The sequence below is a fragment of the Sylvia atricapilla genome, chromosome Z, assembly GCF_009819655.1.
Source record: "Sylvia atricapilla isolate bSylAtr1 chromosome Z, bSylAtr1.pri, whole genome shotgun sequence".
In the NCBI taxonomy this organism is placed as follows: domain Eukaryota; kingdom Metazoa; phylum Chordata; class Aves; order Passeriformes; family Sylviidae; genus Sylvia; species Sylvia atricapilla.
In genome coordinates, this window is record NC_089174.1 from 50,172,922 (window position 1) to 50,199,459 (window position 26,538).

Here is a 26,538-nt window from a genome sequence, read left to right on the forward strand (position 1 = left end):
AAAGAGATGGAGGGAATTAAGGTGGATGTGCAAGAGATCGGGTCACTCAAAAAGGTTTTCTTCCTCTTGCAGTACCGTGTCTTGCAGGCGAGTTCTCTCGTACAGGTTTGACGCCTTGCTACCCTTGTCCCAGAGACTACTATCAACCAGACCCGGGAAAGTCCTATTGCTTGTCTTGTCCCTTTTATGGAACAACAACTGTTATTGGGGCCAGATCCATCACAGATTGTTCAAGTAAGCCAAATTATCTCTACTGGATAAAGTGAGTAAGGGGGACATGTAAAGGATAGCCAGAAGTAGTCTTAACAGAAAACATCCCACATACTCTTTGGACAGATGTAGAACTTCAATTTCAAGCAGTGAAGTTCTCAGCTGGTTGTGCCTACCAGTGTTGTCTCTGTTTTTAAGACTAACTCTGGTACATGCCAAGGCTCAATAAACAGAGTATACATGTGCAGTGTGTGACTGTTGCCTGTGTGTGCTAAACACATATGGTATAGGGAGAAATAGATGTAAATATACATTAATATGCATGCATGCAGGTATCTGAGTATAAAAATATATAAAATATTTTTATGTGTATACACATGTGTATGTTTTAGAAATATATGTCCTTACAAATACATATTTTTGCAACAGATACTGTAAGGTTTGCTTTTTATTCCCACAAATTCACTTATTTCAGCATATTTTTAGGCACATTACTAACATGCAATTATAATTCCCCCATGGAATAGAGACCTTGCTACAGTGTTGTTAACAGTGCTTTCATATCTTTACTCTTTAGGTTTTGGCTCTACTTTCTCAGCAGCTGAGGAAAGTATAATTATGGTACCAGCCTTCCCAGAAAATATCAGCAAGGAGTACAAAGTCAGCAGTCAGGTAAGGACAAGTGTTATTTTCCAGTGTTATCTGAAATGAAAGAAAAAGCACTTCATGCAGCAGTAAACAAGACCTTTTTGGCTGTAATTCTTTTGCTGATTTTATTTCCTGAAGAGATGAAAGCAATGTTTTTCTTTTTTAAGAAAAAATTAAGAGAGGAGTACTCAGACTCTCTTTGTAATCATCAAAGCACTTACATTGAACAGAGGAAGTGGCATCAGCTGTTGACAGTCTTAAATTCTAGCTTTCAAGCCTTCACCTGATGTATGAAATACTTACTGCATTTGTAAAAGAAAAGTAAACTACATGGAAGAGGTTCAGACAAAGTATCTAGAAAAAGTATAGTAACCTTGTTCAATCGTCTGAGGTCTTCCATATGCTGAGTTCCAGAAAATGCTACTGGACATCTAAGTCTCAAATGTGGTATCTTGAGTTTATATATTGTAACACAGATACACTTAATAGGAGGCAAGCAAAGCTCCCTTCTGTTGTGAGTAACCTCTCTTAAATACAGGCAACTCCTCATGTGAAACTGATCTAGTGACAGTGTTTGCTGGAGATGCCTCCTTACCCCATCCCCTCTCCCCTAGTCTGCAACTCTTGACAAGAGTGCTTTGACTGAATAGGAATTTGGGATATTGTGTAAATAGGAGCAAAGTTGACTCATGAGAAATTTGGCCTGAACCATTAGATAACACAGGGACAGGTGACAAATTGGTCTCGTATGGATTTAGTAGACCATTTACTCAAGTTGTTTGATGAATTCAGGTTTGCAAGAATAGGAGAAATAATGCTACATGGTGAAGTTTCCTGTCAGGTCAGCTATGGCCAGTAGCAGGAAGTGATTAAATGATGTAGAGGGATGCAAAGTGGAGAACTTGCGTATAAATATAGCTTAATATAAACTGTGGATCATAGTTTAGATATTTTGGAGGAGATTTTGCTAACTAGAATGTAATTTTAAAATAATATTCAGATTTGTGATATTTTTCAGTAGGAAAAAATCACAAATTGTTAGCATGCTGAGAAGACAGAGGAGCAACTAGAAGCTAGTGCTGGTGACTTTTTTATCCCATCTTTCCAAATTGGCTAATGGGGTATACAGTTTAAAACTGAAGTATTGTGTGGCAGTTTTGCGGTAAGTGTATCATTTGTGCCTTTGGCAGGTCTTTCATGAATGTTTTCTGGAACCGTGCCACAATAATGGCACATGCAAGCAATTGGGAAGTGGATATATTTGCATATGCCCACTTGGATATACAGGTAAAAAACTGGGAAGCAGGTGAAGTAGCTAGTGCATCATGATGCCCTTAAAATTAAGAAGTATAAAAAAACAAAGCATTTCAGTATGGCCTAACTTACTGGAATATCATCACATACTTAATATATGTGATGAATGTGAATATATATGAATATATGTGATATATGTGAATATATAAGATAATGGATACTTCTTCATGTCCTTGCTGAATTATGCTGTGTTTTGCAGAAAAGGTTTTGAATGGTATGTCTTTTAATGGAATTCGTGGATGTGAAAATCCTATCACTTGGAAATATTTATGATTAACAAAAGCTAGAAATCTGCAGTGTTGACAACTAATTACACCTGTATGGAGCCTGTACTTGTATTCAGTGTTAGCTACCCAGTTGCTTCAAATCAAAGAGATGTCTTACAATTCAGCTATTATTAAGAAGTTATTTTGACTGCCACTCTCTGAAGCTGATCAGTCTGTTGCCCAGCATGCATCACACCTTTCTAACATTTGTCTCAGGTCTGTCTTAAAGCATAATCTAATGAAAAGATAATAAACCTGAATGTCTGCTATGTAGGCAATTAATCATGTTTTCCTAAATTAGGTAGTCATGGCATCCACTTTTCTGAACAATTTTAAATTTTGTCCTCCTATTCTCAGTCTTTTATTTTGCATTCTAGGCTTGAAATGTGAAACACAAGTTGATGAGTGTAAATCATCTCCATGTCAAAACAATGGAATATGCAAAGATGGCATTGGGACTTTTGTTTGCCACTGTCAACCAGGTTATTCAGGTAATTTGTGTAAGTTCATAGCTTTTCTTCAGACAGGCTTGGTTTCTGTGCCAAGTAAGTAACGAAAAGCACAAGTGCTGTGTAATTCCATATCAAATTATAACAGGAAAACAATATGATATGCAGATCATATTAGAGTAAGGTTCTACTGTATGTGAAAAGGTTTTGAAATAAAAGGACGAAGCATCCAAGGACACAGTGTGGGAGTGTGTATGTCTGTGTGTGTGTGTTCTCTTTTGTGACTTTTCTGGTTTGAAGAAAGGAATAAGGTTTTGGGAATTAGTAAGTACTAACAGGGAAAGTGCTTGTGAGACTGACTGCCCAACTAAACACAGCATTTATGCAGTTGCTTTACTGCAGCCCTATGAATAAGTGAGTGGGCTTTTGCTTATATTTTTTTCTCAATGTTTTTAACTGTCCCCTACATTCACATTGAAGGTATTGAGGTCTGCAGGGAAACTAAAATGCTTGAATAGCTGGCCAAAAGAGCACCTGATTTCTAAATATGGAAATAAACTACTGAAGAGATAATTTTGTGTAATCATAAAAAGCTTTGTATTTTCCATTAGAAATGGTCTCCCTCGTTGCTCATGTTTATGACTATACATTTTATCAACAGCAGCATTAGCTGGATGGAGTTTTAAATGTCATAAAGATACACAATGGACTTTGCATCTTAATCCCAGCATCTAAATAACAGAGATAATATCTGTAGCTGTTGCAGTAGTACAGTCAGTCACATAATTTTGTCACCCACTTTCGGTAACCTTTTGTCACACTTGTGGTAAGGTGTTGTTCTGTTGTGCACATCCAGTCACTGCAGCATACAGTCTGTGACAATGTCTTGATCATGCCTTGCAATCCTTGCTGTTCAAAGGTCTCTTGTGTGAGGAAGACATAAATGAATGTAGCTCCAGCCCATGTTTGAATGGAGCCCACTGTGTTGATGGCAAGAACGGTTACCGCTGCACATGTGCAAAAGGGTTCACAGGTACACCTTGTTCCCTTCAAATCAGCCTTTACTCCTTCTGACCAAAAAAATGTGTCTTCCTACCCTACCCAAAGTATTTCCATCTCAATGTTATATAGCAATATTTATGTAATATATTACATGTTGATATTAATGTAAGTTATAAATGTTCCTTAGGTCCATCTAATCGCTCAAACTCTCTGTAGTGTTAATGTGACTTCAGAAAGATTTACTGAGTGCTAGAACTTCAATTACTAATTTTGCCATGAACTTGCTGTGTGATGTTAAGGAACGAATAGCAGCATTCTGATAGGTTCAAATTATTATTTTTAGTTTTATTTTAAAATAAAAAATATTTAACCATAGATAAAATAGTCTGTTATTAAAACTACTCCCCAGTCCCATACTCTGCTTTCACAGATTTCTGTAATAAATACAACTATCTATTGATTATCATGTTGCCCAAGAGTTCCACTGTAAAATCCCATGCAGTTTTAGTGCTTATGACATAGGCCCTCTTTCACATTATAAGTCACAGAATCATGTGCTTCTGGCTTTCATATCTCTCCTTGCAGCTAGGGTTTCAGCCAAAGGTCTTTTATAATAGCTTTTCATTAGTTGCTCAGAACAGTTCCTCAGGTGATGTCCTTGGTTCACCCCAAATTAGTAATTCAACAGGTTGCTACATGTTATTTCTGTAACTGTTAAGATGGTTTCCATAATTCTTCTGTGTTTACTTAACCTCTGTTGACATAAATTCCAAGCCTGCATGGCTACTCTGATGTTTGGTTTTTCTCAGAAGATCAGCAACATCCTATAGAAAGCAGAGATGGGTTAACAATCTTCTTTCTTAGGTTAATTCAATCTAGAGCTGTTACTTTGTTCTTTTTTTTTTTTTTTTTTTTTTTTTTTTTTTTTTTTTTTTTTTTTTTTTTTTTTCCCCCTCAGGTGATCACTGTGAAAGGGAGATGAACGAATGCCTTTCAAACCCATGTCTTAATAGGGCTGTTTGTGAAGATCGAGTTGGAAGTTTTTCCTGCAAATGTCTCCCAGGTTTTACTGGTGTCTTGTGTGAAAGAAACATTGATGAGTGTCTTAGCAGACCCTGTAGGAATGGAGCTACATGCAGAGATGGTATCAACAGCTTCAGGTGAAAACCAGATGACTGATGTAATATAATGTGGAAAGTCAGACATGCTGAGATGCCTCAGCCTTCTTAGGTGTCAGGAAGCGTGTTTTAGCAGCCTGATCCAAAATAAGTGATCCCTTTCACTAAAGGAGATCTTAAAAGACAAGAAATTATATCCTTGACTTAATTCCTTAAAAATTCCAAGGAAAACAGAAAAGAAAATATGCAGAGTTTGAAATGTAAGCATGACAGGACTCATGGTTTTACTATTGATCTTCCAAAAGATTCCCATTTTTCCAAACTTCAGGGGTTTATCTTGCTTTCCACTGGAATAATACACGATGGCCAGTTATGTACCTGGTAATACTACATTTCTGTAGCTTGGGAAGACAAGGATAGCTGTACATATTGAGCCTATAGAGGTTAAGATATAAACCCCAGTAGAAAATTGCGGCTATTTAATTTTATGATTTAAGGTATCTGAACTTAGATCAGAAGCTACAAATGGCAGTAGAAGTGTCATATCCTAGATCACTGTAGGTGAGCCAGCTGTTAACATTTGTGTTTAGTAAGTCTTTCCCTCCCAAAAGCCCCAGAAGCTTTGGTGCCTTTCAAGCACCTTGGTTTTCCAAGTATCAGAGGGTTTGGTATCTTTATACTGGTTTTGCTTTTCCCTGTATATAAAGGTGACTCACAGTTTCGCATAAAGAAATTCATGCTGTTTAAATACTGCATTGTCCCTGTCTAGAAGTGATATTATGTAGGTAATAGAATACAAGAATGCTTAAGAGGAATGACCAAAATAAACCTCCATTAATTCTGTAGTATATCATCTGTTGATTTTTTTAGTATTAATATATACCATTCTCATTGGCAGATCTGGCCCCATAGCCATAATTCTTTGTTATGACAGCTGTCACCTTTGAAGTGTGCTTCTCTTCCTCCACAGGTGTTTGTGTGTGACAGGGTACACAGGAGTGAACTGTGAAGTGAACATCAATGACTGTGATTCCAGTCCCTGCTTAAACCAAGCTACCTGTGTGGATGCCTTGAACTCGTACGTTTGTAAATGTCCCCCTGGCTTTACAGGCAGCAGATGTGAAACAGGTACACAGGACTAAGTGAAAGAAAAAGGTGGCTTGACTAAGTCTCTGTGCAAAATTTGCACTGGCTGGGCTGATTTCATACAGCTTCCCCAAAAAGTAGCTAGGGTGGTGGGACTGCGAGAGGATGAGTGAAGCCTGTGTGACTGCAGCATTAATAAGTGTAATTGCAGACAAGTAACAGCATGTGTCTGTATAATTTCTCTTTACTAAGGCATGGTTCTGTCTTTTTAGTACCCAGTAGTCTATTGAATTTAATCTGTATTTTCTCTGTGTATCTGTGTATATAGATCTTTCTGTTTCTTTTGTTTTGTGTAGGCTTTGCATCACAGGGTCAGAAATTAGTAAGGGGTAGTCTTAGCTTCAGAAGTCCTAAAGGCATCAAGTTCCCTACATGCAAAAGGGTATCAAGTTTGCTGTGGACAGCTGGCATGGGTTACGCTCCTAGCGCAGAGGGATACTGGAGACATTTGAACCACAAGGCTCAAATCTCTCTCCCCAAAAATTATAAAGTAGCTGGTGAATTTTTAAACAGAAGCTATGTTGGTTTCACAAAGACAGTAGAAGACATGCAGGACATTTCCACGTGCCTTCCTATGTCCAAGTTTAACACCCACCTTTCAGGAGAGCTCCACTTGATAACATTACGTGTAGCATCCTTGTAAAGCATGTCACCTTAATAAGGTGCACTGAACAGCAGCACAGAAGTGCTGTCCCATACCAGGGCATTTCAGTTAGTCCAGAACAGGAAAAATCTTGGGTTATTTTGGAGTTTTTCTTCATAGGTTGATTAAATGGAACCAGCTGGTTATATGTCTTTATGTTGTTGGATGGTAGATGGTAGACAGATACGTCATTTCAGAGGACAGAGAAGAAAGGCTTATGCTCATTGCTAGATAATCAACAACTTTTCCAGGTATTTGTCTTGAAACATTGTATTCTAGCCTTGGGAAGCTCTGGATACTGGCTGATGTCAGACTGCCAAAAGTTCTTTCTACCTCAGTTCAATTCAGTGAATGATTTTTGTTGGGCTGCAGTTTATTATATTTGCTTAGATTTCTTTGGATACTCTTTCCATGTTTGCATGAATATTTTTCTGAAAACTCTTTGTCTTTGTTCCAGAACAGTCCTCTGGTTTCAATCTTGATTTTGAAGTCTCTGGTATCTATGGATATGTCATGCTGGATGGTGTTTTACCATCTCTTGGTGGCATCACCTGTACGTTCTGGATGAAATCCACTGACACCACAAACTATGGTACTCCTATTTCATATGCAGTAGAAAATGGAAGTGATAATGCATTTCTTCTGACCGATTACAATGGGTAAATCACAGTTTTGTTTTTCTATATCTACAGACATCTTGGATTGATAAAGGAAGTGTAAAACAGAAGTTTGAATATAAGCTATTTCTACTTTGGGGTAGAAAAATCTGCATCCAAACACACTTGACAGAGTTGTCTCTTTGTTTTGTTTTTCTCCTCACTTTGTTTCCATCACTTTTTGCTCTATAAAAGAGTAAGGGCAAGAGAGCAGTAAATTTAGACATGTTTTTTTTCCTAACTACATTCACGTCTTTTCTAAATGGCTCATAGAGACAATGAGCGGAATAAATGGAGCTCAGCACTAGAGTACTTCTGGCATGATTCTAAAAGCTGAGTATGATTTACACTTTTACAAAAGCAGAGTATGACTTGTATTGAGACTCGAAACTCAACAGGAAAATTTAAGAATCCACTATGCTGCTGTGACTTGAGCCTTAATATTTTTTTGCAGAAGCATGTTGCTTATTTCACCATGCTTTACATATGATAACCAGCTTCCAAGTCCTCGGGGAGAGAGGTGTCATCTATGATGATCTTTCAAAAGATATTTTTCATTTGATACAGTCACAGCTACCTTGTTAGTCAAATAACAATTCTTTGAGTCATGGGGGACAGATGATGCTTTTAATGCAGCTGCATCAGCTGAGTATGCTTGTGTCTTCCTTCCATGCAGCTGGGTTCTTTATGTGAATGGGAAAGAGAAGATAACAGACTGTCCTTCAGTGAATGACGGTAAATGGCATCACATTGCAGTGACGTGGACCTGCACAGATGGGGCATGGAAGGTGTACATTGATGGAAAACTGTCTGATGGAGGCAGTGGGCTCTCTGTTGGATCAAAAATCCCTGGTATGCTTCATTTATATTGTACCACATCTCTTGCCTTCATTCTGTTTTTATTGCAGAATATGCAAGAAAATATTTAGATGTTTTTAATATATATGCACGTTTTCAGCATTTCTGAAAAGCTCGTGTTTGCTGTCCTTTTTTGTGAGAAATTTCCCCTCAGTCAGCATCACTGTAGACAAAATGCACATTTCTAGGTTATAGTGGTAGGTAACTTGTTTTATGGACAACACACTTTAGTCCACAAAGGAACCTGTGCAGAGCTGGTTCTGGGATGGCTTTGTGAGAGTGTCTCACTCAACAAAATAAAGTTGATCTGGCATTTCCCTTACATATGTGTGCAGGGTTGATTGACTTAGCCTTTTCCTGGTTTTTTTCAGCCATATATATGAAGTTATGTTTGTGTTTTTTTCCTGACAAGGTGAGGTTTGCTATTTCATTGTTTCCTGTGATCAGTCATCTATAGAGTAATATCAGAGGGCATAAAAAGGAGTATCTTCAGTATTGAGGAGCTATGAAAAGCCTGGTGTTATTGGTTGCAAAGAGGTTTTGTTTTGATACTGTTTGCATACTGCCACTATCCAAATTTACATAGAATTTCAAAATAATATTTTATTAAAACAAAAATTAAAATATTGACGGATTTTAGTCCATGATCCTTATGTTTGCCCCTGTCTTTCCCACATAAATTGGAGTTCTCTCCAGGGATAACACCTAAGAAACTGTGCTGCCTCCATTACTTTTTGACCTTATCCACATACCCTATGATGTAGGAAATGCATGTTTACATGTTACTGCTTAAGGAGAATAAATTTAACTTGTGTGTCATGTCTCACAGCATTGACTACCTTCAGTGTGCTTCTGAGGGTATGGAATCACATATGACCTCTATGACTTTGTAAGTTTTCGTTTGAGGCAGGAAGTGCAAGTTAGTATTATAAAATATGCCCCACCTGGTCAAAACTGCATTTTACACTGCTTCAAATACTGACCCACAAATGATCTCTTTGAGCCAGTATCATTCATGAAGCAGCCATTTCTGCTGCTTAGGTGATTTCTGCTTCCGTATGTATTTGACAGTCAACTTCCAGATTGCTTTGTTGACCCACCTCAGTCTAACTTCAGGCTTCCCAGAGGTTTTACTGAGAGAGTTTGTTGAAGGTGTCTGGTTTTCCCTGCAAAATCCTAGTAACATAGGGCAGCAAAATTTTTGTATTGCTTAGTTTTTAATCTTCTTACGAATCCCTGCTGTAAGGCATTTTTTCCTACCTCTCTTCAAATTCTGAGTTTAGGTGGTGGTGCACTTGTATTGGGTCAAGAGCAAGATCAAAAAGGAGAAGGATTCAACCCAGCTGAATCTTTTGTGGGCTCCATCAGCCAGCTCAACATTTGGGACCATGTACTTTCTCCACAGCAGGTAAGTCCTTAGCAGAGGGCTCTGAGCATAGGATGAACATTTGAAAAGGCATTCTAGGTTAGCATATTCGGTAGACCCCTACTCCCACAGAAGTCAGTGGGGACCAGATGGAGCTCTTAGTGTAGTTAGTAAAGAAGCTAAAAGCAAAACTAAGTCTGATAAAATCAACACTAAGTCACCTTCTGTTTTGATTGAGCCTTTCTGTAGTATGTGGCTTTGAAACAGGAAGGAAATCATGCATAAACATTAACAGTACTGCTAGAAGAGCGACAAATCCAATGAAACAAGCTAAGTGCTTGTTTTACAGACTTCATACAGTTACCTCATTCTGCTGTTAAAACTTCAGAGAGGAGATATCAGAATTCCTGTCAATGCATTAGACACTGAAAAATCTGAACTATATAATTTCAGGAAAAGTCTGAAAGGGCAGGATATCTGAATATTGAGTTACACCTAATCAGGTACCTAAAATAAAAGCTTGGCAGCACCAAACTTCCACTGAGTAAAATTAATAAAGATTGAAAGATGTCTGCAAGAACAGTGATCCATCAACTTTTCTGGAAGACAAGCTTCTCAGTTATCCTCAGAGTGGAATTTGTTTCTCTATGCCTAGTTGGGACCTCCTGCTTGCTTTTATGACTGGTGGTCATATATGGTTGTGTCTTCCACCATGCACTGCTGTACAAGCCTGACTCTATGTACCTGGCCATCTCCCCATACACACAGCGCTGCTGAGAGGTGTCCCCAAAGCTCTTTCTGCTCTAGGCTGAACCAAGCTCTACTCTCAGGGTAAATGTTCCATCCCACCCCTGAACTTGCTCCAACTCATCAATGTCTTTCTTGCTGTGAATAACCCAAAATGGAATGCAGTGCTCCAGATGTGATCTAATAAGCACTGAGAAGGAATAATGATTTTCTTGGTTTTCTGATGGTGACTCTATTCACACAGCCAAGGATGCTGTTGGTCCTCACTGTTTGCACAGTGCACAGCTGGCCAGTACTCATCTCACTGCCTGCCAGAGTCCCTCAGTTCTTTTCCATAAAGCTGCTCCTGCTCTTGGCCTTCCTCACTATATTGTTCAGAAGTTTTTTCCTCCCCATTTTTCCTTGTTGAATTTTTGAAGTCTGGGTTGGCCCTTTGCTCTGGCCTGTCAAGGTGGCTATGGATGCAATTTTGTCCTTTAGCGCACTGACTGGTGATATTATCACCAGCTTCATATTTATTATCTGCAAACCTGATGACAGCACTCCATCACCACTTCCTGCTCATTAGTATTTCAGTCCTGAAGGTCAGAAGTATTAAACTTCTGATAACACCTGAAAAACAAAGACAAATGTTTAAAGTTAGAGGCATTTCTTCATGGGAAGAATCTTTGGATTAGGTTTTGCTCTTCTGATTTTTCTTGAAGTTGTATCATTAATTGATGGTGTATAGTTGTTTGTTTTCCATGGTCCAAATAAGAAATAATGACATGAACAGAAAAAAAAGTAAAGCAGAATCTTTGCTTCCAGCATCCAGATGTCTCCTCTGTTTCTTTCTCTGGTTTTTTACTTCTTTGCCTCTCTGATGGGTTTAAAAGTACCCAACCATCTGCTACTGTTCTTGACTTTTAGGGTCACCAACTGTTGCATTGCCAAGTCAAATCTTCAAGTTTTTGTTTACTAGTAGTTTTGAAGCTGATAAGTGTACATGTGATTTTACAGGGCACACTGGTGAAGAGTTTTAAGTGCAGCTTTCTGAAACTTTTTCAGTAGTTGCCCCTCTTTAATGACAAGTCTGATTGAATTACCACTTTCTTCAGATGCAGTAGAGTTAGGACAAGGAAGAAAATCCTACCATTCACTTATAGTGTCCATATTATTCATCTGAAAAGACAGATGTGACACCAGACAGGAAGCTGAGCCAAGTAAGCTTCCTGTACAATTTTTACCTCATTCACTTCAGAGCCTGGAACAGTAAAGTGCTATTGTAATCTGTTACCATTAGGTTTGGTCTGGCCAGCTGGAACTGTTCATTAAGTCTTGCCTTTCCATTCTCAGCCATGAAGGAAAGCAGGGTGACAGAATATGTTGCCTAGTGGATAAAGGAAGATGGAATCTAGTCTTTAAGATTTTTCATTGCATGCTTTAGCAGCTTACCCACTTGCACATTAATTTGATATAGGTGAATTATCACTGTGGTAGTTCTGTTATTGAATAGACAGCAGCTGAAATATAAGTAGTGTATAGGGAACTGTGGGGTCCTTTCTGGCCCTCCATTCTCCATCATATGGCTTGAAAGGGCTGGTTCACAGACTTGTTTGCCCCATGCTGGAATTTTTTTCATGTGGATTCCTTGCAATTTGTTTGCAGCCTTTGGTCTTAGCAGTTTCCATTGGCACAGATGGCTGAAATGAGAACTTTGAAATGGCCTCAGAATAAACAGAGATCATTGGTTTCTTCTCCAGCTGTAGCGACACTAGAAAAGTCCAGCCTGCCTCAATGAGCCCAGAGTAGGAACAGTGTGAGAACAAATCCCTCTGAAGTTCCTGATGTATGTTTCTTTCTCACAAGGATAGGCACTGTAGAACATTACTCTTGGTAGTTGACTTCATGCACTGGAAACTTGATAGAAGGCAATCACCCATCTGAGAAAACTTCTCCATCAGAGACATATCTTCTCTCAAGATGCTAATCTGCTGTTAGTCTAATGGTGTGTTCCTTTGTTCCTCCTGTACTTATATACTGGGCCTATTAACCTGGCCTATATAGTTCCTGTTTCTATACTCCATTAGTTATGTCCATGTCCCACTTTGGTTGGGCCTTGCCTACAGTGTTTTAGAGAGCGTAGCTAATTCAGTTCACTAAAGTTTTGTTCTGGAAACTAATTGCCGTATTAAGCTGCTCCTTTTTGTGTTTCTGTCCCTTATGTGGTGCAGTGCTAGCAGTTTTCAGAGCACGGATCTTGAACATTAAGTTCCTTTTGGCTCCTATTTGACATTTTCTGCAAATAGATAAATGTTCTCTTCAGGTTGCGTCCTCATTACTGTTTTTCTGTGACGTAGATGTGTTTTTCATTTACACTAACAAATGCAATTGTGTCTCGAAGAACTGTGTTCCATACCTTGTTTCTATGTCAAGTAGTCCTTCAGGTAGTGACTCAGCATGAACTGTCCATAGCTAGATGGCTTATAAGAACAGAATAATAAGTACTTCAGCCAGGAACCTCTTTTGCTAGAAAGGATGAGCATTACTCCCTCAAGGATCTGTTCTAGTGTTGCATGCACATATGAAGGGTATATATTTTTTTTTAATATTCTTTTCCTACACTGTCCTTAAACATCACCTGACTAACTGTTTTAAATCCATAGGTAGAATCTCTGGCTACATCCTGTCCAGAAGAACTGCAAAAAGGAAATGTACTAGCCTGGCCAGATTTCCTGCCAGGAGTTGTTGGAAGAGTGAAGATTGATTACAAGAGTATATTTTGTGCTGGTTAGAACTTTACTTCCTAGATCCCATTTTTTTCTGAAGAATTCTGTAAGACTCTTTTATGGGGTCAACTAGCTAGCTTGCAGCCTTTGATCTACTAACCTTGAATAAATTATTTTGATAATCTGACAGTTAGAACATGCGGTCCTTCATTCTTCAAATTCCAGGGTTTTGTAACAAAAGTTCAGTGAAATTTCTGATAAAAATTATTGCTTCCTGAATTGAAATGGGAAAAAAGTGATGATCGTACTGGATCAGAAAAAAAAAAATGCATTTATTCAAAGAACAGTCATGTGGTATTAAAATAGCTGCTGCCTCCTTGCTTCTTTTTCTGTAAATTCCTTTTCTGATTTTATATGTTGATGATTCTCAAAACCCTTTGGACCCAAGAGGGATGTAGCATGCCTAACATTTCCAAAAGCTTTTTCCTGGATAAACTTATACGGGATCAAACAATCACATAACAAGTTTATTCATTTCAGCATGTAGCTGTACCTCATACTGTATGCATATATTTTGTTCACAGACTGTCCATCTTTGCAAGGATCCATACCACATCTTCGGGCCTCTTCTGCTGATTTAAAGCCAGGGTCAAAAGTGAGCCTTTCCTGTGACCCAGGATTCCAGATAGTGGGAAACTCTGTTCAACGCTGCCTTAACCTGGGACAGTGGACACGGCCCTTTCCCCGATGTGAAAGTGAGTTGTCTCAGTGGGCTGGCAGGATTAGGAAACCCTTGTGTTTACTTGAATCCTATCACTATTCAAGGCCAGGGTTTTTTGCAGCTATTGTGCACTTGAATCCATCCGTGTTACAGCACCATGTTACATATATGCTTAAAACTAAGCTCATGTTTTGCTGAGCAGAAACTGTACCATGATCAGGTTCTTACATGTTTTTCAGTCAGTTTCTAACACCCATGGGTGTTAGAGAAATTAATCCATTTGGATCAGCAATTTGCTGCGTTCTTCCTCAGTGGTATCAGGAGTGTGGAAGATGCACAAGAAATTCTAGAATATCTCTGTGATTTTTAGATGTCACTGAGAATCTCTGGTTTGAAGTAGAAGCCTTAACTTGAGTAAGTTATGAATTAATTTCTTTAAAGGCAGCAGGTATTTCTGTTAGGACTTGGAAGTGCTCCAGAATCTACAGGATTTCTTCAAAGAAACTGAGCTGTATGCATTTAGGCTGCCAAGTTTCTTTTGGTTCTATAATTTCTGCTCCTGCTTTCTCCTTTCCTTTGGTCCTCCTCTGTTGTGACTGCACATGACTGCAGTTGCTTGTGTTGGAGCTGATTACATTTTTCATTTCAGCAGAATAGTAAATTAGCTCCAGAAGTAGACATTGCATAATTCTAGAATTTGTATGTAGTTTGGAGAAAATCATCTGATTTGTTAAAAATGCCTTTAAAATAGTTTTATCTAGATTTTAATGGCTTCCTCTTTATTCAGTTAATTGTTGCAAAACTCCACAGTCCATCTCATCTTCTGTGTAAAGAGCAGCATGCCCATGGGGATTTACCCAAAAGTCCTGCTGGACAGAAGGAAAGTTCACTGCCAGAGGGAGCTTTCACTTTTTTGGTTGAATTAAAGATGCACAGAAGCAACACTGCTAGAATAAATTAAAATCTCTGGCAGGCATGTACAGGGATGCCTTCTACTGGCACAACCGGGATCAGATGGGCTTATTTACTAAAGTCAATCTAAGAGATGCCCGGGGTTATATGTAAGGACAGTTCCAATCTCTCCATCATTCATGCGCTCCCTCATCTCAAGCCAGTACTGTAACTGTTAGCAGTCTCTGTTGGCTACTTTTGCAGTGCTGAGTTTGCTTTTCAGCAAAGGGAAATAACAATCTCCAGCCAGGCAAACTCAGTTTTCCTTTTTCTTCAAAACTCACCAAGGATAATTGATCAGAAATGTTCTGTCACTGAAGTGCTTGGATCTCAGCCACAGATGTCTCCTTCAAAGCTAGCAAAATTTTCTTAGCAGGAGCTGGGGAGTCTTGCTAACATTCTTATTAAGAAAAGCCCAGAAAACAAGACCCTCCACGAGACCTTCAATCAATTAGCTAGGTCATAAAAGAGCTAGGCCCTCTTGCTGATAGGATGGTACAGCTGCAGAGACAAAATATGCAGCAGTGGCTCTCATGTGGAATTATTCTGAAGATGATCTGCTCTGCTAATGCCTGTGCCCTCTTTTCATCCGTGTTACAGGAATCAGCTGCGGAGTGCCTCCAACTTTAGAAAATGGATTTTATTCAGCTGAGGACTTTTTTGCTGGCAGTACTGTTACTTATCACTGTAACACTGGCTACTATTTGTTGGGTGACTCCAGGATGCTCTGCCTGGACAATGGAAGCTGGAACAGCATCTCACCATCTTGCCTTGGTAACATGTGCCATACATTTGTCTGCATGCACTGACAATCTTACCTGTGCCCTTAGGTTTGAGTGGACATTCATTCTGAAATTGTGGAGGCTAACCACAGTCCCAGAGTTATAATCCAAAATATTCACTTTTCTGAAATACCATGCTCAGCCTTATGTGAAACCAAAACTACATTCTGTCCTACTAAAACCACTTTTTCTGTCCATCCTCTTATATGCCCCACATCCTGCATCTATCAAACTATATAAAATTATTATATAGGCCTGCATTCTACTCCCAGCCTTTCTCCTCCAATATCCTGCAATCCTTGCATTCTGTCTTTTTGGCTTGCACATTTTCTTGTTCTCCAGCATGCTGTCAGTGTCCCACGCTCTCCCACCCGGTTCTTTTAGATATTTCACAATTGGACTTTGTAGTATTTAACATCAGGTGTACTCACCTGAAGACAGTAGATGCTGCACAGGATTTCCAGTCAAGCAGAGTGATAAAAAATGTATTGCATAGCACAATATTAAAAAAAAAATCAAGTTACTCAACCAAAAAGCAATTGTAATACACAGTTTAGGCACAACTCCAGTGTTTCCCATTATCAAGCTTTATGATATGTTCACCATCATGAATTTGCACAACCCCAGTATCTGGGAATGAATGTGTGGGTTAAGGTCAGCTCAAGCCCATTGGTAGTTGTCTGACATTTATACCTCATGTTGACCATGAATTCATGTCCATTCCTCCATGCTGGTCTGGCTGACTCAGAAAGACATTCACACTCTTTAATGAACTCAAGGAGAAGCATTTACACTGCCAGTTGATCCACTCAACTGTTATTTGATGTTTACCTAAAAGAAAGGCCAGCTTACTGTCTCCTTAGTCCCTAAACTTAATGGGTAGATCACCCTTGCCAGTGTTCTCAGACACTTTTTTTTCCTTTGTGGGATTTTTTAGGTGACAGCTGCAGCATTGAGAAGGCTGGGAGTGCACTTGTGGACACAGTTCATGTAGTTGCCACTCTGTAACTTATTTGACAGTTAGCCAGGTCTGATGTACCAGGTGCAGTGGCACAAGCTGAAAGGTGTGACAGACTGGCACTGTACTGTGTGCAGAGGACTAGGTGTCGCTGGTCTTGCAGGGTCACGTCTCCAGCATATCCCTACTGGAATCCACTACCTAGCTGTACTTGAATAGCTGCCTCTGGTTGTTCTGGATCTTAGCCATGCCTCAAATGGGAGTTGCACAGCAAAATACTGGAAAGATTTCTGTTTGATTTGACTCCTAATCCTTTATAGGTATAGCACATAATTTTTTCAGTCAAGACAAGCAAAAGAAAGGCCAGAAGTCTTCTAGTTCTGTCAAAATTCACTTTGGAGTAGGATCCATCTGGTTTCATAGCATCCTGTCCAGCAGCACTCCTTCAGAAATAATAAACATCATCTCAAGACCTTCAAGGCTGTTCAAATAGTGCAATTCCTATGCAAGAGGAGTCACAATGTTCATAAGGAAAAAGCCTGTGCCCCACCTTCCAGCTTGCTTGCATAAAGTAGAGTAATGGGAAAGTGAAAACAAGAGTGGATTTGGCACCCTGACCCACCATTTACCTTTCTGACTCATGCTTCAGGGAGGTGCCAACAAAACCTGGTACACCCGTGCCCTGAAGCATTCTTTTTGTTCTGTTAGGGTCTGAATCACACTGTACTTCCGCGTGATGGAACTCTCTTGCCTAACAAGACATTAGAGGAGAGGGAGTCATTCCAGTTCTGCTGTGGTAGCACTTGGCATTCTCCTGATACTTGTGTCATTGGCAACTGTTTTGGTATTAATGTGCAGCTATCATGCTGAATATCAGAAACTCCTTTTCTTTTCTATGTGTTGTCATCATGCTGATCAGACTCATCCAACAGTGAAAAATAAACCCTCCAATTCACTAAATTGTCATGCTTTTATAATCAGTGCTTTTTTTACTGGAAATGGACAAAAAAACCCGAACTGTCTCTCTCTCTCTAGCAGTCTGAAACAAGCACATTTATTGAAAGAGAATAATCCCTGAGAATAATCCCTAGTGCCAGCACTTTTCAATTAGATACTTTGAAATTGACTCTTTGTAATTTTGACTCATTGTTTTCATACCAAGGACATTTCCTTGCTGTTAAGATTTAAACATTTTATGAGGTGTTCTGCAGTGAGGGATTTTTTAGTTATTTATTTTATATATATATATATATATATATATGTATGTATATGTATATGTATATGTATATGTATATGGTTTTTTCTGCATAGACCAAACTACACGGATCATAAATTATCAATTGGGATTTCTAAGGGCTACTGTCGTGTAAGTAGTTAATTATAATAACTGATACATTTTGAAATTATTTTAACTTTTCTGGCAACTACAGGCTCTTCTTGGGCCTAATTCTCTTCATCAGAGATGAGGCTCTAATATTTTCAGAGTATTTCCCCTCTTGACCAAGTTTTCTTATCTTATAAGTAGGAAGGTGGATATATGAAAGATTTCCCAAGCAAGCAAGAGTTTAATGCAAAAATCCTTCCTCACTGTGTCTGCCCACAGTGTAGTAACAGTAGTTACAATATCTGTTCTTTTGCAGTTTGGAAACCAGATATTTTATATAGAAGTAGTGACTGAAGGTTAATAAGATTTGTCTCTGATTTTCTCAATACTGTTGAGTAAATTGTAATTAAAATTATAATAAAAGTTTACAGTGAGTTATAAAAATTTGTTTAAATATTAAGTATTTTTACCAACAGATCAAAACTGTGATTGCAGTAAGTGATTTTGAATTATACTCCTTAAAGTAATTCCTCTGACAGTAAGACAGAAATTTAAAGCAAACACTTGCTACTAATAGCACACTAGAGACGTGGGGTTTGCGGGTTTGTTTTGTTTTGTGCAGATGTTGATGAATGCGCTGTTGGGTCGGACTGCGATGAGCACGCGTCTTGCCTCAACACAAACGGATCCTACGTTTGCACTTGCATCCCACCTTACACAGGAGATGGTAAAAAATGTGCAGGTATGGGAAAGAAAAACATCCAGCTGGCCTGTCCAAGATTCTGTATAGGCCAGTATTCCTCCTTCCAGTTGAAAGACAATAATTGATATGTAGGACAGACATGTTTTCAACTCTAGGTCAGTTTAGTCTGGATGAGGCTGTGATAAAGCCTTCTGATTCTTGAAAAGTCACCTCTCCGTATGGATCCAGCTGTCATTAGGATGCTGCTTCCAGACATACACACATGCAAAAACCTGACTGGACACAGAACACATGACCTGAGAAGGCCGCAGTGTTTCACTGCGCAGAGCAGAGCTGTGCAGTGAGGAAATATTTTAAAAACTGGCTTCTGAGTAGGACTAGAGCTGCCTGTGGAAATACTAAACAAAGTAACTTTGGATGAAGATTACAATACAGTGGCATAGGTTAGACAAAAGGTAGCTGGGTGGTTTTTATGTTCAGGGATGGACATGCTGAAATGGGCTTTCCCTCACAGAGGGAGAAATGACTGTAAGATGTGTTCACTTCTGATAATTAATGTAAACTCAGTTAGAGGGCTCTTCCATGTCAAGATTAGCTTATTTGCATGAGTCTTCAGTGTCTGCCACTTACATATAAGACAGAAAAAGCTGTAAACTACTTATGAATGTTTTCCATGTGCTTTGCCTTCCTACTCTCAGCAAAATCCTAAGGATATCTCCTGCAACTTGTTCATAAAACCTGACACTTAATTATATTATTCGTAGTTTCCCTCTTCCTCCTCAGAACCTGTGAAATGCCATAATCCAGGAAATCCAGAGCATGGCCATTTATATGGGGATGCTTACACTGTTGGCAGCCAAGTAACATTTTCCTGCAAAGAAGGGTTCCAGCTGACAGGAGCAACGAAACTTATTTGCATGGAGTCCGGAGAGTGGAGCCACCCAATTCCCTATTGTGAAGGTGTGGTTCCTGGGGAGAATGCATGCTGCAATGTGACTTCAGTATTAAAGAGATGGAAGGGGCAAAGTAATAGTGAAGAACCTTTAGAGACCATGGCAGAGTATGAAACCCTGTCCTAGCAGATCTGGATCTCAGTGTTGAAGTCTTCGTTCTCTGAAGACATAAGTACTGTTTTCATATTTGTAGTGGTACTCTGACACAGATTCTCCAGTGCGTCAGAGGTATAGTCAGTCTAATGCAATCATTAGAAGTGTTCTTCTAATTCTTCTCCACCCAGCCTTTCATTTTCAAGGAATCAATAACTTAAAGATGATTAACTGTTTCTCAGTGGATATAAGGCAACCAGAAAGGACAGGCTGATGCATGTACATACTCATGGTGTAATAGCAGAAATTGTTTCTTTAGAAAACCAGAACAAATGAGGTGAAGCAACAGGTAAAGTGAAGAGTTGACTAAGACTGACTAAGCAAAAAAACAATTACTTTGTCCATAAAGAGACGTAGATTTGGAGTCCTCTTGATAGTCCAACATGCTGTTTATAAGCGATTATAACTACCTATTTCCAATTAGTTTAGTTTCTCAGTAAGGTGAATTCAGATAAAGAGTCCCAAATGTCGTTTACAGGTTAGTCAAGAACTCATTGTTACCTAGGGTTTTATACTTCTTCAAATCTTTTCAGAGAAAACAAAGCAAATCCTAATTTTCTGTTTGTTTTTGTTTGTGTTATATCAACCTCTCTTGTATTCCTGTCTTTTTAAAGCTATATCCTGTGGTGCTCCAGTTATCCCAGAGAACAGTGCCATTATTGGCTCAAATTTTACCTACCATAATAAGGTGATGTACAGGTAGGAATTCAGTATGTTTGAAGTGCTGTACTAATAACTGATTGACAATATGGCAGCAAATAAGAGTATGGCTGAATTGAGAGATTGGTTGAAATGAAGGAGAGGAGCAAGATGGGATTAAAATAATGGAAAGACATTTGGTTATGGAGTGGCTGTTCATTATCAGAGCTGAATGTTTACTCCAGCACTAATTCTCTGGTCTCCAAAAAGAAATGCAGGTGTGGATGATGAGAAAAAGGGGATGGCTGATTATGTTGTGCCTGAAAGGCTCTGTGTTTGATAGCACTTCTTTTCTTCTAATGCAGATGCAATGATGGATACAATTTAGTGGGTGAAAAGGAAATTCTGTGCCTTGCTAGTGGCATTTGGAATCATGCTCCTCCCACCTGTGAAATGGTGATGTGCCCTAGGCCACAGGATATCAGCAATGGAAAGTACACACTCAGTGGCACAGCCTACCTCTCCTCTGTATCATACACCTGTGACAATGGATATAGGTAAATGCATGAACGTGCCTGAGCCAAATGCAGGTGGCATGCTTGTTAGGAGGTCTGACTTATATCTGAAAGAGACAAAGGTGGAATAATTGCTCAGAATGATAAAATACTAAAACAGACTTGAAAATTACTTCTTTATACCTTGATGGTGCTTTCTGTATTTCATCCTGAACTAGAGCAGTTCAGAAAAGTCACTCAGGATTTGCTATATATGTGTGTAATGCTTTTGTTTTACCATCAAACTTAAAAAAGTATTTTGAATATTCAGAAAATAGTTTTCATTATTTCTGAAAGTTTTCATTTGTCTTTAAAGATCATTATACCTCTACAACTGTAGTTCATACCCAATATTATTTTTTTCTATTACTTTATAACACTTGTGTGAAGGAACTTTCTGGAAGTTACTCATTTATTCCTTCAATCCTTTGTACTAGCAGCTTATTCTAAGGTTTTGTTCTGTTTTACATTTTTAAGCAATTTTATCAAAACCACATTTTTAGCATGCTTCAATTAAAAATCAACACATTAATGCTGTTTACAACAATGTGGCTGTACATGCAGGTTTCTGCCTCCTCTCATATCTGCTTGTACCTCTGGCAGATATACTCTGACATAAGTGATCCCATATGAATCTGTTTAGGGATTTTTTTTTCCTACATTTTCCTGCTGCAATCATTTCCTTGTCCAGATGCAGGCAAGTAGGTGAGGTGTGTTCATTTGGTAAATGTTTTAATCGTGTTAGTACAAATGGATACCTCAAATGTAATTCAGTGTAGTGTTAAGTCATAGATTCACATTGTGGGCTTATCTGTACCCCACTAAACCAGACAATGCATTTGCCAATACCAATGAGTTTTTTGACTGTGGACTTTGGACACGTAAGCAGCAAATACCACATTGGTTTTGACTCTTTGTCTTTACCCATCTACAATACCTTGGTGAGAGAGGTCCTCTCTCCTGTGGTTACCACTTCAGAGGAAGCCCTCTCAAACAGTGTCCATCTTATGCATTATTTCTGGACCCAGTCTCTTTCTTCAAGCACCTCTTACGTGGTTTTAGTCCTAAACATACTGCCACGGGTAGGCAAAGCCCTACTTCCCTGACAAGGGCCTGTGCCAAATTTGTAAAAGCACTGCAGGTCAGTGTTCTTTTCCATTAACTTATTTCAGTGATCTAAACATGGGGGTCTAATACCATTTGAGACCAAATTGCAGGGAATCAGACACTCCTGTGCAGGACTCTCAGATATGAAGTGGGCCCTACAGGATACCCACAGATAGCTGACCGAGCATCTGGAGACATTGGGTTTCGCCCAAAGCATCTCAGGGAGGTGTTGCACACTCTTTTGAGACATCAGAGTCATACCCTCTGAACCAATCCTGTTTCCTCAGCTAAGGAAACAAAAACATACCATTGACTTTGAATGTGTGTGGCCATTCACTCAAGCAAAATCCTTTACCTCCTGGAGGAACTGAATGCCTTTTTATGAACAAACTTGAACTGGAGCGTTTCCTTCAGTGTTCTGAATGAAGATAGTGTTTTAAGTCCTTGAGTGAATCAGGTCTCAGGCAGAGGCCTTGTTGCAAGTCTCAAGACTGGCATGTTCTTGATGGCATACAAGTAAATTTTTTAAGCTTAAACAAATATTTATTTCTTTTGTGCTCAAAGATGGGCAGAGCTACAGCAGAAATGGCATGTGTCTGCACAGAGCATTGAGGTTCCACATCAAATCCACCATCAAAGCTTGTTCTTCAAAGTGTTGCGAAGACCACCTTTTTTTGATAGCATCCGTGAACCAAGGGTGAGATTCTGGCCTCTACTGCAGTCAGTGAGAAAGACTCCTTAGTTTCACTGGGGCCAGAAAGCAAAGCAGCTCTTTCATTCTTTATCACTTACGTGGGATGAAATGGCAGCCTTAATAATGATCTTTGTGTCTCAGCCTTCAGGGGCCTTCTGTACTTGTCTGTGCGTCTTCAGGGAACTGGAACAGCACACCACCAGCTTGCAATATTGTGTCTTGTGGATCCCCTCCTGCCATCCAAGATGCAGTCATCAATGGAGATAACTTTACTTTTGGAAACACAGTCTCTTACACCTGTAAGGAAGGGTATGTAGATTACCACTACTGGATTAATATTCAGGTTGGGTAAAATTAGTGCACTGTTTCACAAGTCCTTTATAACTGCACACTACTTCATTCTTACTACTTCTGTCTTTAACTTTTTGGAAGTTAAATGCGATGGAGTTTTTTGTTTTTTGGTTTTTTTGGGGTTTTTTTGTGGACTGTCAGGTTAGCATGAGACACAGACATTTCTTAAAGTGGTTTCAGTTTTCCATTTTCTGAATACACCCAGGAAGAGAAGAATATAGAAAGATTAGGGGAATGGTAGCACAATTCAACAGGAAACCCTTTTCCTTGGAGCTGTTACAGAACCAGTACTTCTGTGTTAAACTCCAGGCTCTAATCATAGGAAATTCTTTATATCTCATCAGGGTGTAAGAATGTTTTTGGTGCAGTTTAACAACTGTTGTGGTGTTCTAAATTCTGTTTCCTTAAAATAAAGACTCTTTGTTTATTGAGGTGCATTATTTTAAATTTATTTTTATCTACTCTGTGTAGAGAATTTTTCAGACTCTATTTCATCAAAGAGGAGGCTCAGTTTTGATGATGTCAAACATGAAAGTATAATGCTGGACTCTGATGCTGCAAGAACCTTTGCAGATGGTCATCTTTACAACCTGTGAGCACTTCCATAAGATTTCTTGGAACTGTTCTGTCTAAAAGGCAGAGTGGGTAGGCAGAGTTTTTGCCAGTTTAGGTCCAAAGCGGCTGGAGGATTTTCTGCTCTTTCTTGGTGTAAAAATGTAAATTGACAAGCCAGTATTTTTCTTATAAATGGGCTTTGCAATGTTATTTGAAATATAATTGAAGCAAAGCATCCTTATTATGTTTTCTAGACTGTATTATGATTTTTAAAAGCTGCTTCTCTTTCCCATGCAAGGATTGTGAATGGGCTAGAATATCAGCATTTAAAGATTGTCACAGTTGTCTGTCTGTGACAGTGGATCATATTAAACATTGGCACATTGTTTAATATTGTCTGTGACAGTGGATCATATCATCTTTTTTCTGGGGTCTAGTCATGAGGCCTTGAAAACAAATCCTGCAAATTAGACCTAACAGCTTTACAGAGGTTGCTTCAAAATCTGAACAGCCTGCAATTAGAAAGTCACTGGGGACTTTGCAGTAGTTGTTTCTTTGCTTTTTATAAGAGCACACCACAGAGAAAAAAAAACTAAGAAAATAGTCAAAGGAAGTGTGAGTACACTACTGCCTGTTGCATATTTAAGCAGCCGGGGTTTAAGTGGCAGCACAGATTAATGCCTGTCCCTGCATCTCAGAGACAGTCTGGAGAACTACAGCTACTAACAGTATTCATGTGGTACAATTTCATTGTAAACCATTTTGTTGGGGTTCTTTTCCAGTCAGCATTAATTCTTTATTGGCTTTCTAATATTTTTTTAACAGTGGATTTTGAGGAAGAAGTTATTTTAAAATTTCTGTATGCATTATTCGTAAGAGCATCTCTGGGTAACTCACTAAGAGGTTTAACTTTGCTTGCAAGTGTGAAAATAGATTGATAGGACTGATACAGAAACAAAAAAGCCTTTCTGGGTTTTTCATCTCCTTCTTTTCCATCAGTTTTGCTAAACAGAAATAATCTCTGAGTGGGATCATGTCCTTGAGGATTGCATGGACCACCACAGCACTAGTTGTTGTAGTAGTTTGAGCCAAAATGGAAGTTCAGAAATGGTAATTGGATGGACAGATGAGAGAGAGGCAATATGCACAAGGTGTGCTAGGATATCCACCATTGTGATACCTCACCTGTGGACATGTAGTCTTTAAGATTTTCCTTTTGAAGTGGATCATAGCTTTTTTAAAGGATCCTGCTTTTCTGGGGTTCTAGCAAACAAGCTCATACTTCAAGGGCTTCAGGAAACCTTAGGCAGAGTTTGACAATTCTTGTCTTTTTGACTTCCTGTGTGGTTTCCTTATCCACAGTTACACATTAGTTGGCCCTGAAACCATAGAGTGCTTAGCCAGTGGCAAGTGGAGTGTGAGCCACCAGCAGTGCCTGGCAGTGTCCTGTGACGAACCACCCCATGTGGAAAATGCATCACCGGAGAGTGGCCACCGCCTCTTTGGTGATATAGCTTATTACTTCTGCTCGGATGGTTACAGCCTGGCTGATAACTCTCAGCTGCTGTGCAATGCAGAAGGGACATGGGTGCCTCCAGAGGGCAGGGACATGCCCCGCTGCATAGCTGATTTCTGTGAAAAGCCATCCACCGTCTCATACAGCATCCTGGAGTCCATTAGTAAAGCCAAGTTTGCAGCTGGCTCTGTCGTGAGCTTCAAGTGCATGGAAGGCTTTGTTCTGAACACCTCAGCCAAGATTGAATGCCTTCGAGGGGGCCAGTGGAATCCTTCTCCTCTGAGCATCCAGTGCATCCCAGTTCGCTGCGGAGAGCCTCCCCACATTAGCCATGGCTATGCCAGCGGGTCCAACTACAGCTTTGGAGCAGTGGTGGCTTACAGCTGCAACAAGGGGTTCTACATCAAGGGAGAGAAGAAGCGGACCTGTGAGGCCACTGGCAACTGGAGTGGCAGTTTGCCCACGTGCCACCCAGTGTCCTGTGGAGAACCACCGCAGCTTGAGAATGGCTTTATTAAGGTACAGAATGAGTTTTCTCATCTGCCTGGCAAACTTAAGTATGTCTTCACAACTGTTACTGTTGGGGTTTTCTTTCTTCTGTTTTGCTCTTCAGTTAAAATTGAGGAAGTACATGGCTGGATAGAATAAGGAAAGGGAAAAGCAGGTGGATTTGCAGCAGAATCATATCTGAAAAGTGTGAATACTTCCTTGGGATTTCCTGTCATAAAGTAGGTTTTTAGTTAGGAGACTCAAGATGCCATATGACATTCAATTGATTTCCTTAATGCCTTACTCTTCATTTGTTTGGTTCTTGGGTAGCTTTCAGGTGCCTTCTGGAGATGTTTGAAATACTGATGTCAGTTCACAAGCCTTGATCTTTTCACTGCTATAAAAAAAATCTGATATGCAATAGATAAATCAGAAAGGGATAATTTTTCTTCTTTTGATGCAAGCAAACATTTCTTTACTGAAGTCAGAACTTCCTTTCCTTATCAAATTAAATTACAACAACGTGTTTTGCTTTGGTGCACAAGGATAATATTGTGGTAAGGAAGATAAAAAACACTACTGTAAAGATTTAAGATTGAATTTTAAAGCATTTTTCTTCTGAACATCCCTCTTCCTTCCTTTATTCCAGGGATTTAAGACACCAGAATACCAGATACCAGGGAATCTGCATTTGCTAAATTTGGAGGGTAGAGGTTGACATTCCAGTTCCTACATGAGTTTCCAGCAGTAATAACAATTTCTGTTCAAACTCCCACGCAAATGCATCTTCTAATTAATGCATATCACTCTGTTTTGTCTTCCTTAGGTAGGATCACTCCTTCATATATTCCTTACAGTTGGAGAAATTATTTAATACCTCAGTCAAAGCCCAGACTGCAACTTTGAGGCGCTCCTCAGCTGCCTGCTCAAAGCCCTGCAGCTGCATATGTGGCATTT

General features: G+C 39.3%; 1 protein-coding gene across 1 annotated transcript in view; it reads left to right on the plus strand.

Moving 5' to 3' along the window:
- Positions 1-26,538, plus strand: part of SVEP1 (sushi, von Willebrand factor type A, EGF and pentraxin domain containing 1) — a 119,083-nt gene that overhangs the window by 64,384 nt on the left and 28,161 nt on the right. Inside the window, exons 19-37 of the mRNA XM_066339716.1 lie at positions 73-234; positions 788-882; positions 2,049-2,145; positions 2,816-2,929; positions 3,807-3,920; positions 4,848-5,049; positions 5,978-6,135; positions 7,254-7,455; positions 8,129-8,304; positions 9,594-9,718; positions 13,069-13,192; positions 13,716-13,886; positions 15,404-15,577; positions 18,490-18,609; positions 19,354-19,530; positions 20,291-20,375; positions 20,681-20,872; positions 22,812-22,979; positions 24,939-25,611. Coding sequence (XP_066195813.1) covers positions 73-234; positions 788-882; positions 2,049-2,145; positions 2,816-2,929; positions 3,807-3,920; positions 4,848-5,049; positions 5,978-6,135; positions 7,254-7,455; positions 8,129-8,304; positions 9,594-9,718; positions 13,069-13,192; positions 13,716-13,886; positions 15,404-15,577; positions 18,490-18,609; positions 19,354-19,530; positions 20,291-20,375; positions 20,681-20,872; positions 22,812-22,979; positions 24,939-25,611 — 3,329 coding nt within the window. The remainder of the gene's footprint in view (positions 1-72; positions 235-787; positions 883-2,048; positions 2,146-2,815; positions 2,930-3,806; positions 3,921-4,847; positions 5,050-5,977; positions 6,136-7,253; positions 7,456-8,128; positions 8,305-9,593; positions 9,719-13,068; positions 13,193-13,715; positions 13,887-15,403; positions 15,578-18,489; positions 18,610-19,353; positions 19,531-20,290; positions 20,376-20,680; positions 20,873-22,811; positions 22,980-24,938; positions 25,612-26,538) is intronic.